Raw genomic sequence first — 17,174 nt, forward strand, 5'->3', positions numbered from 1 at the left:
CATGTCATAAATCCAAAAATAATAATGGAGACTTCAGAGCCCATAATCACTCCAGATATTCCCATTTCTGACTTTGATATTTAAGGCAGCATCTTTCTGCAAGGATATCATGTGGGCTCTTTCCCTCTCCAGCCTCCCTGTCCCCTCCTGCTGCAGTGGACTCTGGCACCCCTTTGGTCTTTAGCAACAAGCCAAGTGACCCTAAATCCAGGTTGAGCCTGTTTGGAGCCTGTAAAATGAGTCACTGGGTCTGAGTTCAGTTCCTGGGGGGCTGTGCCTGGTTGGTGGGGCTCAGGCTCCATCAGGGGAGCTCTTTGTGGGCTGTCATGCCCTTGACAGGGGTGGGGTTGTGTCCTGGCAGCTCTCATTTCACACCTGCAGGGTTTGCTTTGGTCCTGGCACCCCTCTGGTGGCAGCAGCAGCTTGTACCCAGCTGCTGTGCTGGTGCCATCGTGGGCAGAGCCCTCCTGGGGGCAGGAGACCCCTCCTCACCTCCTTCCCTGCCACACACAGAGCAGGCGAGGAGGAGCAAGAAGGGGTTTGCTGTGGTAACAAACAAAGCAAGAAGGGCTTTTCTTCTTGGCCAAGAAAGGGTTTGTTGCTGTTCCAGCTCATTCTGAGCAGCTCTCATCTCATCTCCTGATGGCTGTGACTCAGGCTTTTATCCTGATTGCTTTTGTGAGGCTGCTGGGTGCAGCTCAGCCCTTGGCTCTCCTGGGGACACCTCCAGAGCGGTGGCACAGGGACAGTGCCCACCCAAGCTGGCCCTTGGCTGGTTTGTGTGCCCAAAGGGGAGATGCCATGGGTGCTGTGGGACCCTGCAGCCTCCCAAAACTGTTTGGGGTGGGTAGGCACAGTCAGTGTCAGCCAGCTGCGCTGTGGGGAGGTTTTCAGGATGAGGGAAGAGATGGGAATTTGACTTCATGTTTTCAGAAGGCTGATTTATTATTTTATGATATGATATGGTATTATTGTCACATTTTATGAAAAATCCTTTTGCTAAGATCTTTTCTCCTGAGAAGCTGAAAAGCCTCAGGAACAAAATGTAACCAATGGTTATCTGCTGCTGTGGAATGCAACAGGTGGATCTTTGATTGGTCTCATGCAGTTGTTTTTAATTAATGGCCAATCACAATCCAGCTACCTCAGACTCTCTGGTCAGTCACAAGATTTTATTATCATTCCATTCCTTTCTGTTCCTAGCTAACCTTCTGATAAAATCCTTTCTCTATTCTTTAGTGTAATTTTAAAATATAATATATATCATAAAATGATAAATCAACCCTCTGAAACACAAAGTCAAAATTCTCATCTCTTCCCTTGTCCTGAAACCCCTGTGAACATCACCACTATATTATATTATATTATATTATATTATATTATATTATATTATATTATATTATATTATATTATATTATATTATATTATATTATATTATATTATATTATATTATATTATATTATATTATATTATATTATATTATATTATCAATCATATCATATCAATCATATCATATCATATCAAATCTACCATATATCTTAATTTTATCATATTTTATATTCGATTAATTTCATTATATTTTATATTTTATCAATTTTATTATAGTATATATTATACTATAAGAATTTATATACTAAGACTATACTAAACTATAGAGAAAGGCTACAGACAGAAGGCTAGGAAAGAATGATAATAAAAACCTGTGACTGACCAGAGTCTCGACACAACTAAACTAAAATTAGTCATTAAGTCAACACAATTCACATAAAACCAATCAAAGATACACCTGTTAGTAAATGATCTCCAAGCTACATTCCAAAACAATCAGATAATTATTGCTCACATTTCTTTTCTGAGGCTTCTCAAGAGAAAAAATCCTGGTGCAGGGATTTTTCAGAAAACACCACAGTAACATCCAGCCTCCTGTGGATTGCAGAGCAGGGGACGTTGTGACATCAGTCTGTGCCACTCCTCCTGGCATAGAGGTGGCAGTTTGGGACAGAAGCATCACAAAATCCCTTGCTAGGGTGAGGTGGGTGCTCTGCCAGCCCTGGGGGTGCTGGTGGGGGCATGGCACTGGTCACTGCACTGGTTTGGGGCACAGGGAGTGTGGTGAGCACTGGGGTTGGGAGTGAATCTTTGTGTCATCTTGGCCAGTGGAAGTAAAACTGCAGGGAAATGTGCCAAGGATGGATTTGATTTGGTTTTTCAAAGCTCTGCTCCCTGCCAGCCTCAGGAGGTTTGGAGAGCAGCTCACACCGCAGTGCTGGGTGTCCCCTCCAGGAGAGCCAGCAGAGCTGGCTGCAGGGACACCAGCAATCAGGGCAGCACTGCAGGGCTGAAGGGCTCCTGGATCCCTCCTCTGCCCCAATTTCCCCTTTTTCTGGAGCTTTTTAACCAGCCTGTCACAACACCACCCATCAAAGCATCTTCTCCAATGGAGACTTGACTGATTCAATCACCCAGTCCCTGGTCACCCCCTCTCCATGTCCCTTGCTGGGCACTGGGATTCAGCCACCTGGGGCTGGCATCTGTGGCACCAGCACGGGGCAGGCTGGGCTCTGCAAGACCATCTGCATCATACTTTTGTCTCTGGGTAATCATTTCAAGGCATTTTAGAAATATTAGTGAACCAAACCAAATCTGCAGCCCCATGGGAGGCACAGAAAAGATTCATTTCTCTCCTTCCTCCTCCCCCTGTGAAAGGAAACTGGAGCACAGACAGGAGACAGGAGCTGGAGTGAGCCCCTGGCAGAGGCAGTAATGCAATCTGCTGGGCTGGATACCCTGTGTTTTATGTAATTTTCTGTACAAGTATGAAATGAATATAAGGGATGTAAAATACACTGCTCTGATCTGGAAGCATTTTGCTGCGAGTTAATGGTTACATAAACCCAAGTGTAATAGAGAATCAAGCTAAAATCTTTTGAGAAATGCATTATGGGGACTGGAAAGCTGGGATTTTGTATTAATCTGAGTGTGGATTTTATTGTTTTTTTCTATTCTTAGTCGTGACTTTGCTTTTGCATGTTCATTTCTGGGAAAGGAGCAGTTTGCTGCATCAGCCTCAGGCTGTTTTATTCCTTGCTGTGAGTGAGAGAAAAGCTGCTTTGATTGATGTCAGAGCCCTGAACTTGCACTTATCCCCAAATTTCCACCAGAACTCACCTCTTGGTGCTGTGTACACCATTCAGGAAGGCCCTGCATAGTGACCCCACATTGCAGCCTTTCCTTGTGCATGTGATTCCTGTCAGAGCAGGCAGTCGGCTGCAGCTTCCTTTGAAGGCTGGCTGTGAAATCAGAGAAGGGATTTATTTGGGCATAAACTGTTCATAACCTGACCCAGGATAGTGTGAGAGTCAGGGTGCAACAGCAGAGTGTCACTAAATATATATATAGATATTTTTAGATATAGATAGATAGATACAGATACATTAGATAGATAGATGGATAGATAGATTTATTTATTTTATATATGTGGTGCAGCAAGGTTGTTTTTTTGGTGAAGTTAAGGTGTGAAGCCTTCTGGCACAAGCACAGGGAGGGGCCCCAGCAACCCTTACTTCTCTTCTTTCTTTTGTTAGATCCCCAGAAGCTTTGGGAAAGGTGCTTATAAAATGTCCTGCTGTGGTTTCTGTGGATGTAAGAGGGGATCTGAGTTTCTCAGGCTGTTTTGAAGCTGTGTGTGCTCACAAAATCCTGCCAGCTTGTGCAGCCTGCCCTGCCAGGGATTTTCCACCTCAGCCCCATGGTTTTGGCTGCACTGAGGGGCTCAGGGGAGCTGGGAACCCCTTGTTGTTGAGGATGGGGTGCAGATATCCTGCTGTGGCCCTGCAGCAGGGGTGCAGCTCCCTTCCCTTTCTGCTCTGGGACCTGTAGGTTTAATGCACAATGGAAATGCCCTATAGGAACATGCAGAACACCCTACTTGCCCCCATAACTGAGCCTTTAGCTCGCTCCAATGCACCCATCCCTGTTATGGGTGCTGGCAGCTCTTCAGGTTCTTGTTTATTGTTATCTAGAGTTTTGCACACTGTCCACACCAGGCTCAGCACACTGGAAAAGCGCCACAAAAATAGCCAACAAGGTCTTTTAAAGCTAAACTATCCAATTAAGAGCTGACACCTGGATTATTTTCCCTTTTAACCCAATAACTGATCCCACAGAGCCCACAATGCAGATTTTTCTGCCCAATTACAAAATGCCACCCAAACCCATGGAGAAGGAGGAAGAAGAAGCATGAAGAAGAAACCCAGGATGACACCCTGTGCCCTCCACCTTGCTCCCATCCACAACATACTAAAAATCCCAAAACCTAAATTTCTCACCAAGTGATACACCTACACTACTCTCTAGAATCTATTTCACACTTCTGTGGGTTCCAGTCTATCTTGACATGTAGGAAACTTTCTCCATGAATGAGGGTCAGAGTCAGTGCTGCCCTGGGGGCCAGGGCACCCCAGAGCAGACACAGAAATATTCCCAATGCCCTGGGTTTCCACTCTTTGCTCTCAGCCCGGGCCAGAAAAGCCCCGTGAGCACCCTGCTGCCTGTGACAGGCCTCTGGGAAGCTTTGGGGCCATGAGCAGTGAATGCTGGCTTGGGTTTCCAAGGGTTCCTTGAAAGATGAGAGCTGCAGCCTCCCCCCTTTCCTGCCTGGGAACAGGAGGTGACCATCTGGTAGCAGTTTAGAGCTCTCAAACGCTGCCATTGTGTGCTGGGGGATAACGGGGCGCCCGCTGCCCCGGCCCCACAGGGCTCTGGTGTGTCCAAAAAGCCAGGGAAAGCTCTCTGTGCTTAACAAAGCAAGCAAATGTAACCCCTGGGTTACAGGGACCACGAGAGGGGCACAGGATGTTTGGTGGGAAGCAGTTTGGGGCCGTGGCTGTGACAGAGCTGCGAGGCAGGTCCCAGAGGAGCCAGCATCCCTCGCTGTTTATTTTGGTCTCCTCCTGGCTCTGTGCAGAGATGCTGCCTTGTACAAAGCCTCTCCCTGGCCTGTTGGTGGGATATTCTGATAAAAAGGGAGGAGAGGAGGAGGAGCAGATGTTGCAGATGTTCCCTGGCTGACCCTCCTGGGGTGCCCAGGGCCAGCCTGGGCTGGTGGCAGTGAGCTGTGTGCTCCAGAGCTTCCAGCTGGGACATGTGTGGGCTGGGCTGTGTGTTTGGGGGTGTGTGTGCTGGTTTGTGTGTGTTTTTCCCTTTCACAAACAGGACAGGACTGCTGGGGTGTGTTCCTTGGGCTTTATTTGCAGCATCAGCCTCATTACATGGCTGAGACAATAGGAAGATGGCAAAGCTCGTGTACAGCCAGCAGCAGCCAAAGATTTCTTTGTTACAGAGCATCTTAAAAACTTTCTAGCCAATAACAGATTGCTAAAGCTTACAGACAGTTGTTCTAACCAATTACTAAAAGTACACATACACTTATTTCACACAATGTTTACTTGTATGCTTTCTATAACAATACACAATACTTCATTATTAGGCTTAAAACCTTCTACTATCTTGCTAAACATATTTTTCTGCAATCTTAAGGTCTATCTTAACCTTCTACTATCTTGCTAAACATATTTTTCTGCAATCTTAAGGTCTATCTTAACCTTCTACTATCTTGCTAAACATATTTTTCTCCAATCTTAAGGTCTATCTTAACCAAACCTAAGACTTAAACTATTGTTTCATGTCCTTACTATACTGTTGTAAGTTTTTCTACATTCAGGCTTTACAACTACAGCTAATTCTAAGTTTCTCTACTCTTTCTGTTTCTAAGACCTACCTTTCCAACTTCCTAAAAATCTTCTTACCTTTACTGTTTCCCACATTGTGGAGTCCCTGTGCAGGAGCCAGATCCCTCCATGGCATCTGGGCACCCTTGTGCCATCTCTGCAAGACTCTGGGCTGCTGCTGCAGGAGCTGCTGGGATTTGAACCAGACCTCTGGCTGCATCCCTAAATGTTGGAATCCTGGATGCTGAGAATTTTAAACTTTCTGTGCCTTGCCTTCAGCTGCTGTTTTTGTGAGGAATACAGACACTTCCCTGCAGGAAGCTGGGAGGAGGAGCAGAGGCTGTTTCCTTTCCTTTCCTGGCTCTGGGGCAGCACACACTATTTATAAGTTTTTTCTCTTTTTTTTTTGAGAGCTGTTGTGCTTCCTGAGGTCCTTCTCTCTCCTCATGCAAGGTGGAGAGAGGCAGAGCTGAGCAGGGAGCCCCAGCCACGATCAGGGCCAGCACTGCTGAAGGTGACATTCCCAATGTCATCGTGCTCGTGGCAGTGGGGCTCTGTCTCAGAGGTGGAAACACAAACCCTCGTGGTCACAGCCCTCCTTCCTCATGCCTGGGATGTCTGACCTTCTCCAGGCCATGCTGAATTCATGGGAAGTGCCAGCAGGACGAGCTGGGTACTGAAACCCCTGTGAGCCATGAGATGGTCACCCCATCCTGCAGAGAGGGGTGAGAAAGCTCCTGGGTTGTCCCCAGGAATGCCACTGGGACCTGGGGCTCCTCGTGATTTTGCTGTCAGAAACTGAGCTGAGCCATTTCTGCCCCTCTTTGGGGTGAAGGTTCCTTGCCCAGCCCTCAGCCCCTTCCTGCCCCTGGCACAGCAGCACAAGGGAGGATTTATCTGCAGGGCTTGGTTGTCCTCAGGCTGTAATCGTGGTTCTGCAGCTCTGCCTGGGGCTTTCTGAGCCCCTTTGTGTCTGGGCTTTGACCTTTTTCTCTTTTCTGCAACAGAAGGACCTGGAAAAAAGCCATTTTTGGGTGTTGTAATTCAGTCCAGCCCTTTGATAAGGACAGGGGCTGGCTGTGCTCCAGAAAGACCACATGGGTGGCATTGGGCAGATTTACCCTGGCCTTGAGGCACTTTGTGGGGTTGAAAGTCAGAAGAAAGGGGCTGTGTAGGTCAGCATTGCAATGAGGTTACTCACCATTTCTTTGGGCAGGTTTACCCTGGGTTTGGGACACTTTGTGGGGTTGAAAGTCAAAGGAAAGGGGCTGTGTAGGTCAGCATTACTATTGGGTTACTCACCATTTCTTTGGGCAGGCATTGAGCAAGTTTACCCTGGGTTTGGGGCACTTTGTGGGGTTGAAAGTCAGAGGAAAGGGGCTGTGTAGGTCAGCATTTCAATGGGGTTACTCACCATTTCTTTGGGCAGGTTTACCCTGGGTTTGGGGCACTTTGTGGGGTTGAAAGTCAGAGGAAAGGGGCCATGTAGGTCAGCATTGCAATTACTCACCATTTCTTCGGGAAGGGACAGCAGGGCTCAGGGGAGTGGAGATGATGGATGTGGCTCATGTGAGGAGCCCTTGGAGGTCAGCAGGGCTGTTTGTGCCCAAAGCTCATTGGCAGGTCAGAAAAAAATCCCCAAACCTCTTGGTACTGGGAGATCTCCAGGGCAATGTTCATTCAGGAAAGACACTGCTCAGCATTTCCTTTGCTGCTGAGTTCCTTGAGAGCATTTACCCTGTTCTGTCTCTCAGGAGGTCAGAGAGCTGCTTGTTGAGGGGAAGAGGTGGAGACTGAGCTGGCTGGTTTGAAGAGCCTGATGTGGACAGAAGTGTGGTTCCACCAGTGCTGTGTCCTCTGCTGCTCTTGCCCACCCAGCTTTGCTCAAGGCCAGGCAAGGGCTCCCCGTCGGGTTGTCCCTTCCTCTTCCTTTGTTTCCAGCAAATTGCAGGCTGGGCTTGGCTGCTGCATTGTTTTAAACATGGGGGTTTTGGGAAAAAAACCCAGCTAAAATGTTTGTTTCTGGATAAAGTGTGTGGTGGAGAGGGGAAACTGTGGAAAATCTGTGCTGGAAGGTCAGAGCTGCAGCTGAGGGTTGGAGACCTGAGAGTTTGAACACATGTATGTAAAGAGCTTTCCAGTGTGGGGCTTTTTTTGAATTAATTATTCTGTGGTGCTGAGAGCTGTGACTTGGACACAACCTGCAGTGCATGAGCTGTGCCAAGTGCAGGCTGCAGGGCAGGGAGTGCTGCACCTGAGAGCAGGTGATGGCATAGCTGGGAGAGCTCCACGGAAATCAGAAACCAGATAAATCTGACCAAAAGCAGTTTTCATTTTCCTTATTGCCTCCCTCCTTTCTTCTACCAGTGTCTGAATATTTCTGAGATGCAAAACAGAGCATTTTGTCATGAGGTGCCCTTTGTGGGACCCTGTCGCAGACATCTTTTCATGAAAAATCCTTTCCGTAGGATTTTTCCTCCTGAGAAGCTGAGAGGCCTCAGGAATAAAATGTAAACAATGATTATCTGCTGCTGTGGAATGCAACAGGTGCATCTGGGATTGGGCTCATGTTGGTTGTTTGTAATTGATGGCCAATCACAGCCCAGCTGGCTGGGACAGAGAGCCGAGACACAAACCTTTGTTATCATTCTTGCTAATTCTATTCTTAGCTTAGCCAGCCTTCTGATGAAACCTTTTCTTCTACTCTTTTAGTATAGTTTTAATATAATATATATCATAAAATAATAAATCAAGCCTTCTGAAACATAAGGTCAGATCCTCGTCTCTTCCTTCAACATCAAACCCCTGTGAACACCATCACAGGACCCTTCCTGGGTTTACAGGGGGGTGAGTGTTGTGCTTTGGTGCTTTCCTCTCCCCACAGCCACAGAGCATCCATGATGCTGCTCCCATCAGGCTGACTTTGGGCTTGGATTCTCTGTGCATCCCTCCAGCTGGTACCCTGTGGTGGTGTTCACAGGGGTCCCAGGATGAGGGAAGGGACAAGGATCTGACTCCATGGTTCAGAGGGCTTGATTTATTATTTTGTGATATATATATATTATATTAAAACTATACTAAAAGAGTAGAAGAAAGGATTTAATCAGAAGGCTGGCAAGCAAAGGAAAAAGAATGGAATGATAATAAAATCTTGTGACTGACCAGAGTCCGAGCCAGCTGACTGTGATTGGCCATTAATTAGAAACAACCACATGAGACCAATCCCAGCTGCACCTGTTGCATTCCACAGCAGCAGATAACCATTGGTTACATTTTATTCCTGAGGCCTCTCAGCTTCTCAGGAGAAAAAACTCCTAAGGAAAGGATTTTTCATAAAAGATGTCTGTGACAGTACCCGCCCTTGGGAGCCCATCCCAGACTCCTGTTGCTTCCCAGCAGTTCCCATGCTGGGGTCTGAACCACCCTGGGGGAGTGGGTGTGTGTCCATTCACGTCTGTCTGTCCCTGAGCACAGAGGGGCTCCTGCCAGGGCACTGATACAGAACATCCTGGGGAGGCTCCTGCTCTCAGGCCCCTCAGGGCCCAGCCATGCTGCTTTTGCAGCCTGGGGTTCATATTTGGGTTCATATTGGAGTATTCCTCCCAAAAGGAAAGCAGCCCAAAGTCTGTATCCCCACATTTTAAGCCCTGCAGTCTCCCCTTGCTGTGGCTTGTCTGACACACAGCCCCAGCTCTGAGAGCCCTGATTTCTTCACCATCTCTGGTTTCCCTGTGCCAGGGGAGGTGCCCATGGCTGTGCCAGCCCCTGCTGCCAGGACAGAGGAGGTGACATGTGCTGGGTGTTGGAGCAGAGCTGGGTGGCTGCCATGGGGATGGTCCCCCCTCCCTGTGCCACCAGCTGGACCCAGCAGTGACAGGTGGCTCCTGCCCAGCCAACAGATGTGTCTGAGGGATGGAGGGTCCTGGCTCAGAGCAGCCCTGGGACATGGATGCATCCTGCATGGTGGATCCTCTCCAGCTCCACCCCTGGGGTGGGAGGACCTCTAGGATGAGGCAAGGCTGTGCTCCAGTTCTCTCCCTGGGATCCTGATTCACAGAATTCACAGAATCCACAGAATCACAGAATTCACAGAATCACTGGGTTGGAAGAGACCTCAAAGATCATTGAGTCCAACCCAGCCCCAACCCTTCAACCAAACCCTGGCCCCCAGTGCCACATCCAGGCTTTGTTAAACACACCCAGGGATGGTGACTCCACCACCTCCCCGGGCAGCCATTCCAGAACTTTATCACCCTTTCTGTAAAACACTTTTCCCTGCTATCCAACCTGTATTTCCCCTGGTGCAGCTCAAGGCTGTGTGCTCTGGTTGTGTCAGTGCTGCTGGAGAAAGAGCCCAGCCCCAGCTGAGCACAGGCACCTTTCAGGAGCTGTGAGAGTGATGGGGGCAGCCCTGAGTCTCCTTTTCTGCAGGCTGAGCACCCCCAGCTCCCTCAGGGGTTCCTCACAGGGTTTGTGCTCCCAGCCCCTCACCAGCCTGATGTCCTGTGGGATCTCAAGCCCAGGATTTTAAAGGTTAAATCTCACTGCTGCTGTTCTGTGGATGTAAAGGATGGGTGGACTCATGGCTGATGCTTGTCTGGCCACTGGCAGTGTGGCTGTCACCACACCAAGGCTGTCACCACACCAGCTCAGCCTTGCCTCATGGAGGCTCCTTTGGGATCCCTTATCCTGCCCTGTCCCTGTGCCTGCCTGGGGGTTCTGGGGGGATCAGAGGGTATTTCCAGCCCTTGGCTTCTCAGTGGGATCCAGCAGTGGTTCCCTTTCTGTGGAGTTCAGCCTTTTGTTTATACCTGCCTGTGTCCTGTAAGGAGCAGGGATCAATTGTCCCTTCCCTTGTATTGGGGTCTCAAGTCCATGTGCTCAAAACACTTCAGTCTTTGGGTTCTTGTGGTCTCTAGGTTTGTTTTTAAGGATATGAGCTTCTGTGGCTGCCACCTTTGGTTTTTCTTGCTGCATTTGTATGGGTTTGGTGCTCTCCTGGGATTGTTTTCCTGTTCCCAACTTGGATTTTGCTGGCAGTGCTCACAGGAAAGCCTGTGTTTATCTGTGCATCCTTTGGATGTGAGAGGGAAAGCGAGGTGTTGTTGCTGACCATTTTGTGTGTCACTAATTTAAACCCATAGTTTTTTCTGTGTAAAGGAGTTTTAGTAGTTTTAACTGCTAGCAAGAAAGGAATTAAATTATTTGCAAAATGTTAGCACTTCATTAGCTCAGTGGGATAGAAAAGGTTACTTAAATTTTAAATACTGCTTAATGGTTGGTTTCACTGATTTCACCTTACAACATTTTAAAACTAAAATGTTCTGCGAGTGAGTGGTCACCAGACATGAGTGACAGCAGAAGCAGGTCATAAACTGGCAGCAAATGTCATGCTGAAGAATAGAATCATTGTGTTATGAGCATTGAGATTCAGCTATAGTTCAAATACAGTATAACCACCAGTTCTTAGGAAATTTGGCATTGCTTTTTTTGTGACATAGGTTAGAAAAAAGAAAAAGAAAAGGAAGCTGGATCTCTGTCTTCCCCAAATGCAGTGCCCTGCTCTGCTCTGCCGTACCATGGTGGGACCTCCTGCTCCCCTCTGAGTGTGGGGATAATTTCTGCTCTGGGGCTGAGTTTCCTGGCCTTGATTTGTTTTATTGCTGGGTTTTTAACTTGTCTGAAGAGGCAGGGCCTTTAATCCCCAGCTGCTTCAGTGGATTGTGAGTCCTGGGATGAAGGAGCAGCAATGGAGTTTTGACCCTTGTGCAGTGTCTGTAAGCACCTCTGGATGCACTCAGGTGGACGATAACTAAATCCCGAACTACTTTTCATGTTTTTCAGCTCTGAAAAGATCCTTTGAGGTCGAGGAGGTAGATCAGTCTTCAAATTCCTCCACGCCACAAAGACGGGCCCCCAACACCCTCCTCAGGTCCACCGTGTCCAGCTCCACGCAGAAGTTTCAGGAACTCGGCGCCAGGAACTCGGAGCCCTCCACGCGCCATGCGGAGCCCACAGTCCAAAGATCCCCCAAGCCCCCTCTGAGGAGGGTGGAGCTCTCTGGACCCAAACTCCCCGAGCCGGTGTCCAGAAGAACAGAAATCTCCATCGACATCTCCTCCAAGCAGGTGGAGAACTCCACCTCGGGCCTGTCGCGGTTCGGCCTCAAACGAGCCGATGTGGGCCACAAACCCCCTGAGGGCACGGCCAGGAGGACTGAGATCACCCTGGGCAAGCCCCAGGAGCTGCGGCGGGCGGAGGCGCCGGCCTCCAAGATCCCCGAGCCGCCCTCCAAGATCCCCGAGCCGCCGCAGCGCCGCGCCGAGCCGGGCGCCGTGCCCGACGCCGCGCCGCGCCGCCCGGACAGCCAGGGGGGAAAGGGCACCGAGAGCCCGGGCGTGAGGGCGGCCGAGAGCTGCGAGCCCGCCCTGCCCGCCCTGGCACACCTGGCAGAGACAAAGGCACACGGGCTGCCCACCGAGAGCCCGCCCAAGAGAGACGAGGGTGAGTGCGCGGGGCTGTCGGGGCAGGGATGGAGTGGAAGGATTCGTGAGGTGGATCAGAAGGCAGTTTATAATTTTATAATTATTGTATTTATAAATTTTATAATCATTACATTAATAAATTTTATAATTATTATATTTATAATTTTTATAATAATTGTATTTATAATTTTATGACTATTATATTTATAAATTTTATAAATTTATATTTATTATTTTTATAATTTTTATATTTATAATTTTTATAATTATTATATTTATAAATTCTAGAATTATTATAAATTATATAACTTATATTTATAAATATCTTAATTTATAAATATATATAGTATTTATATATTTACATATTTATATATAAAATTTATAAATATTTATAGATTTATAATCTTTATAATTTTAAAATATATTATATTTATAATTTTTATAAGTATTAGATTATTAGTTAATAATAATAAAGTTAATAAAAAAGTTAATTCAAAAAATTAAATTAATTAGTTAATAAATTATAACTATTATATTAATAATATAAATTAATATTGACAATTAATAATTATTATACTAATTAAAATATTAATATTCAATTATTATTTATTAATATTAACTGTTTATTATAATTTATTATAGTGTATTGATATAGAACATTAATATCGAATAATGAATTATTAGTGTTATAGAACATTAATATTAACATTATCAATATTACGTTATATTTTACTATTACTATGTTATAATTTAATAATTATTATATTATTAATAATTAATAATAATTAATAGTAGTTATATAGTTATTATATTCTTTTATTATTAAAATTTCATTTTGTAATGGAATTTTATAATGACTCACTAAGGTGAGTCTCAAAGTCTCTTTGATTGGTCTCAAAGTAAAACCTCTGACACTATTGGTGAGCTATGAATAGCACACTGGAAAACTATATCTATAAACAAGGCTTACAGAAAGAGAGATTATAAAAGCATTAAAACAATTATTATGTTATTTTATTTTTTATTGTTATAATGTTGTTTTATAATGAAATTTTGTAATGTGACTCGCTAAGGTGAGACTTGATTGGTCTCAAAGTGAAAACCTCTCCCACTGTTGGTGAGCTATGAATAGCACACTCTGGAGAACCATAGCTGTAAACAAGGCTTACAGAAAGAGAGATAATTGTTTTAGTGCTTTTCTCTGAGTTTCCCACAGCTTCTCACAGCTTCCCAGGAAAATCCTGGGAGAACTATGTTGTGGCATTCACATTCCCTGAACATGATTCGTTCACCCAGGGTTTTTCTCCTGGGAAGCTGAAAAGCCTCAGAGAAAAGGAAAACAATTCTGATCTCATTTGCTTCTCCTGTGTTGTGCTCATGTGGAATGTGTTTGGAGATTGTTTACCCACAGGTGATTGTTCCATTGGATTCTGCTGGGAGTTGTTTTCACTCTTTGGCCAATCAGGGCCAAGCTGTGTCAGGACTCTGGAAAGGGTCACGAGTTTTCATTATTATCTTTTTAGCATTCAGTAAGTATCCTTTCTGTATTCTTTAGTATAGTATAGTATTCCTTAATATAATAACAAAGTATAATATTCTATAAATATATAATATATTATACTTTATTATACCATATAATTATTATAGTATTATATAATAATGTAGTATAATAAAATAATAAATTATCCTTCTGATAAACTGGAGGCAGATGCACCATCCTCTCCCCTCGTGGGTGACCCTGCATTTGCAATACCCTGTCTCTCTCTGTTCAGAGGATGTGTCATTACCCTGTACAGCCCTGGCTGGGGTGGTGGCTGCCCCAGGTGTCACACAGGAGGTGGCAGGAGCTGTGTGCTGCTCTTTCAGCTCCTGTGGTGACACCTCTCAAAGCTGCTCAGGGATCTGTGCTCAGATGTGTCCTCAGGCAGAGCTGTTCCCCCTGGGTTTATCCTGCCTGAAAGAGCTGTCAAGTTCAATAAGAAATTCTAGAATGGAAAGAGAAAAGGAAATGGCAATGCTGGCAGAGCAGGTCTGAGCAGGGGTTGGTGCCAGTGTGGTTCATCCCTGTGAGGAGAGGAACAGGGAATCATTGTGGGGCTTCATCCAGAGAATCCACCTGCCCTGTGCCATGGAGACAGCTCGTGGGATCCTCAGCTGGATGAGGGACAGGCAAATCCTCAGGGAAAGCCACATCAAATCTGCCATGGGTGATCCTGCCACATTCTCCCTTGCACTGTGCCCCCTGGGTGCTGGGAGATGCCAGCTCTGCCAGCTCAGGCCCTGTGTGCAGACCCACGGGGCCCTGGAAAGGCTCTGAGGTGTGGGAGAGGTGCTGGCTCTGAAGTGCTGTTGGGATATCATTGTTTGGTGCTGTTGTTTGTGGTTGTGGGGCAGGAACCACCTCTTCATTAGCAGAAGTCAGGGTTTTTGACCTTGGAGACAAATTCTAATAACATCATGGACCAGAGCCACTATGAAACTGGAGACCTGGCTTATATTAGCTCTATCTTGTTTTCAATTAATTCCATGTTAAAGCCAGCTTCCCTCCCTTCCCAGCTGTCATTTATTCTCCATAATGTTTTGGAGATTTTCCTTTCAGACCTGTTAATTACTTTTCCATTCTCCCTCGCCCACGAGCTCTCTCCTGTGAGGGATCCTGTTGTCAGGGGGAGGGCACCCCCTCCCTCCCCACCCTGGGGGCTCTGGGATGGGCTGGGGTGGCTGAGCCAGGGCCTGGGAGGTCCATGCCTGGCCCTGGAGCTGGACCAGGGGTCCCATCCCCTCTCCTGTGGTCACAGAGATGTGCAGAGAGGCCAGGCTGTGGTGTGTGCTGGTGTAAAACCAAGCCAGGAGTCAGCAGGGGAGCTGATCTCAAACCTGCAGCACTCAAGTGGGTTTTTCTTACTGTGTGTGATGTAGGGATGGCTTTTTTGAGCTGGGTTTTTTCACAGCTTGGGCCAGCTGGGCAGAGCTGAGCTCTGAGCCCCAGCCCAAGGATGGGGACTTTGTGAGCCCCCCTCTGTCCCCAGCTGCTGTGTGTGGTGCCCTGGAGCCCCCTCCTGCCCTGTGGGTGGGTGCTCTGCCTCACCCTGCTGGGTCTGGGCTGCTCTGAGCGCCCCAGCCCTGAGCCCCATGGGTGGTTGGTGCTTTAAGAGCAGAATTCTGGCTGAGCTGCTGAATGCTCCAGCTGCCCAGGGCAGGGAGAGCGGGGGGACAGCTGTTGGGACAGTGTCACCCCTGAGCCCAGCTGTCCCGAGTCGGCCTGGCAGCCCGAGCCTGGCTCTGCTACAAAAGGGGCTTTCAGTCCAAATGTCTCCAAGAATCAGCACAGAATGGTTTGGCTTGGAAGGTGTCAGAACCCAGGACATTGCTCTGGCTGCCCTGGAGGGCTCCAGACCCTGGCAGGGGGCTCAGAGACCTTGGCACGGGGTCAAAACCACCTGTGCCTTTGATTGTAACCCATGGAAACAATTCCCAACCTTGTGTGAAGAGTTACAAGCCACAAGGGTTTGAGTGGAATGATAGGGAATTTGTCACAGGGTGAAAATGTAAAATTTTGGGGTTTTTAGAATGGGGGTTCAAGAGGCAAGATGGAGGAATCTGGGTGTGTCCTGTCCTCCTTCTTCTTGTCCTCCATCTTCTGCAGTGATGTTGGCACTTCTGGATTGGTTTAGAGAAGAGACAGACTGTCTAACATAGGTGATAGGTATTGGAAAATTATTGTAAATAAAGTACAGGTAGTTCTTAGTATAAAAAACCAACAACACCCCAAGGGCAGGGACTGTGCCACAACCCAACCTGCTGGACAGATCTCAGCAGGTCAGAAAGAGAATTTAATACATAAGAGCAAATAAACAACGTTGAGAATGAGAGCCAAGGAATCCCGATTTCTTCTTTGGTGCCAGGGCTGGGAAAAAGAAACTTTCCAACACCTTGGGGTCATCTCAACACCAGAGACCTTGTCAGGAAGGGACCCTAAAGATCATCAAGGTCCAACCCCACTGCCACAAGAACAAAGTTGGAGGGGTTGTGAGGGCTCTGTCTCCTTTTCCCTGTGTGTCAGCACAAGGGGACAGCCCAGGGTCACTGCCAGAGCACTTCCCCTTCCTGAGCATCTCCCCCTCCATTGCCATGCCCTGGGATTGCCCTGGTTTGCTCTCACACAGGAGCCCATTTTGGGGTGCTCCTCCCCTGGGTGCACAACACCCACCCATGGGTGATGCTGGGCAGGTGTGTGGCCTCTCCTTGCTGCTGGTGCAAGAACCCAGAGAGATTTTGGGGGGGCTGCTCAGGGATCCTCAGGATGTCCCACGGATGGGTGCAGGCATGTGGCCAATGCTCATCAGCTCCACTGCACCTTTGGCCCCACCACAACCCCCCAAATGCAGCCACTGCCCTGCAGCAGAGACCAGTAGTGAGTGAGCTTGTTAGTTAAAAGAGTGAGAAGGAGTTGAGAAGTAAAAAGAAGCTAATAAAGAGCTCTCTCTAAGGCTGTTACTAAAGAAGAATTAAAGAAGAATTTAAAAAAAAAGATACAGAACTTTATAACTAGGTGAAATATTTTAGAAAGTTAGCTGAAGTTACTGTTACTTTTTATTAATAGTGTTATGCTAATTTATTGTAACTAATAGAGTAAAAAAATATAAACAATTAGAAAGTGTATTTTATATTTTTATATATTTTTTATCTATTTTATATTTTTTTATATTAGAAAGTACATTTTCCATCATAAAGAGTTACCATCTGAAACTGCTTGCAGTCTGTGCTTTGTGTTGTGAGCACCTCAGCAATGACCCTGCCCCTGATGTCTGCAGCAGGGACTTGTGTGACAGCCCCTGCTCCAGGGTTTGGGTCACCAGGAGGTGCTCCTGGGGCTCTGGGCACCCCTGGATCCCATGGTTGGTGGCTGTCCAGCACAAACAGCTGAGAGGGGATGCAGCCGCCTCCAGCTGCCCTCTCT

The 17,174-nt window shown here is 47.0% G+C and overlaps 1 protein-coding gene across 4 annotated transcripts in view; it reads left to right on the forward strand.

Moving 5' to 3' along the window:
- The window catches only part of SEPTIN9 (septin 9), a 167,276-nt gene that overhangs the window by 90,678 nt on the left and 59,424 nt on the right, over positions 1-17,174 (forward strand). For all 4 annotated transcript variants that reach the window (XM_077188234.1, XM_054645221.2, XM_077188235.1 and 1 more), the window contains one exon: positions 11,574-12,233. In XM_077188234.1, the coding sequence (XP_077044349.1) occupies positions 11,574-12,233 (660 nt within the window). The remainder of the gene's footprint in view (positions 1-11,573; positions 12,234-17,174) is intronic.

The sequence above is a fragment of the Agelaius phoeniceus genome, chromosome 19 (assembly GCF_051311805.1).
Source record: "Agelaius phoeniceus isolate bAgePho1 chromosome 19, bAgePho1.hap1, whole genome shotgun sequence".
NCBI lineage: Eukaryota > Metazoa > Chordata > Aves > Passeriformes > Icteridae > Agelaius > Agelaius phoeniceus.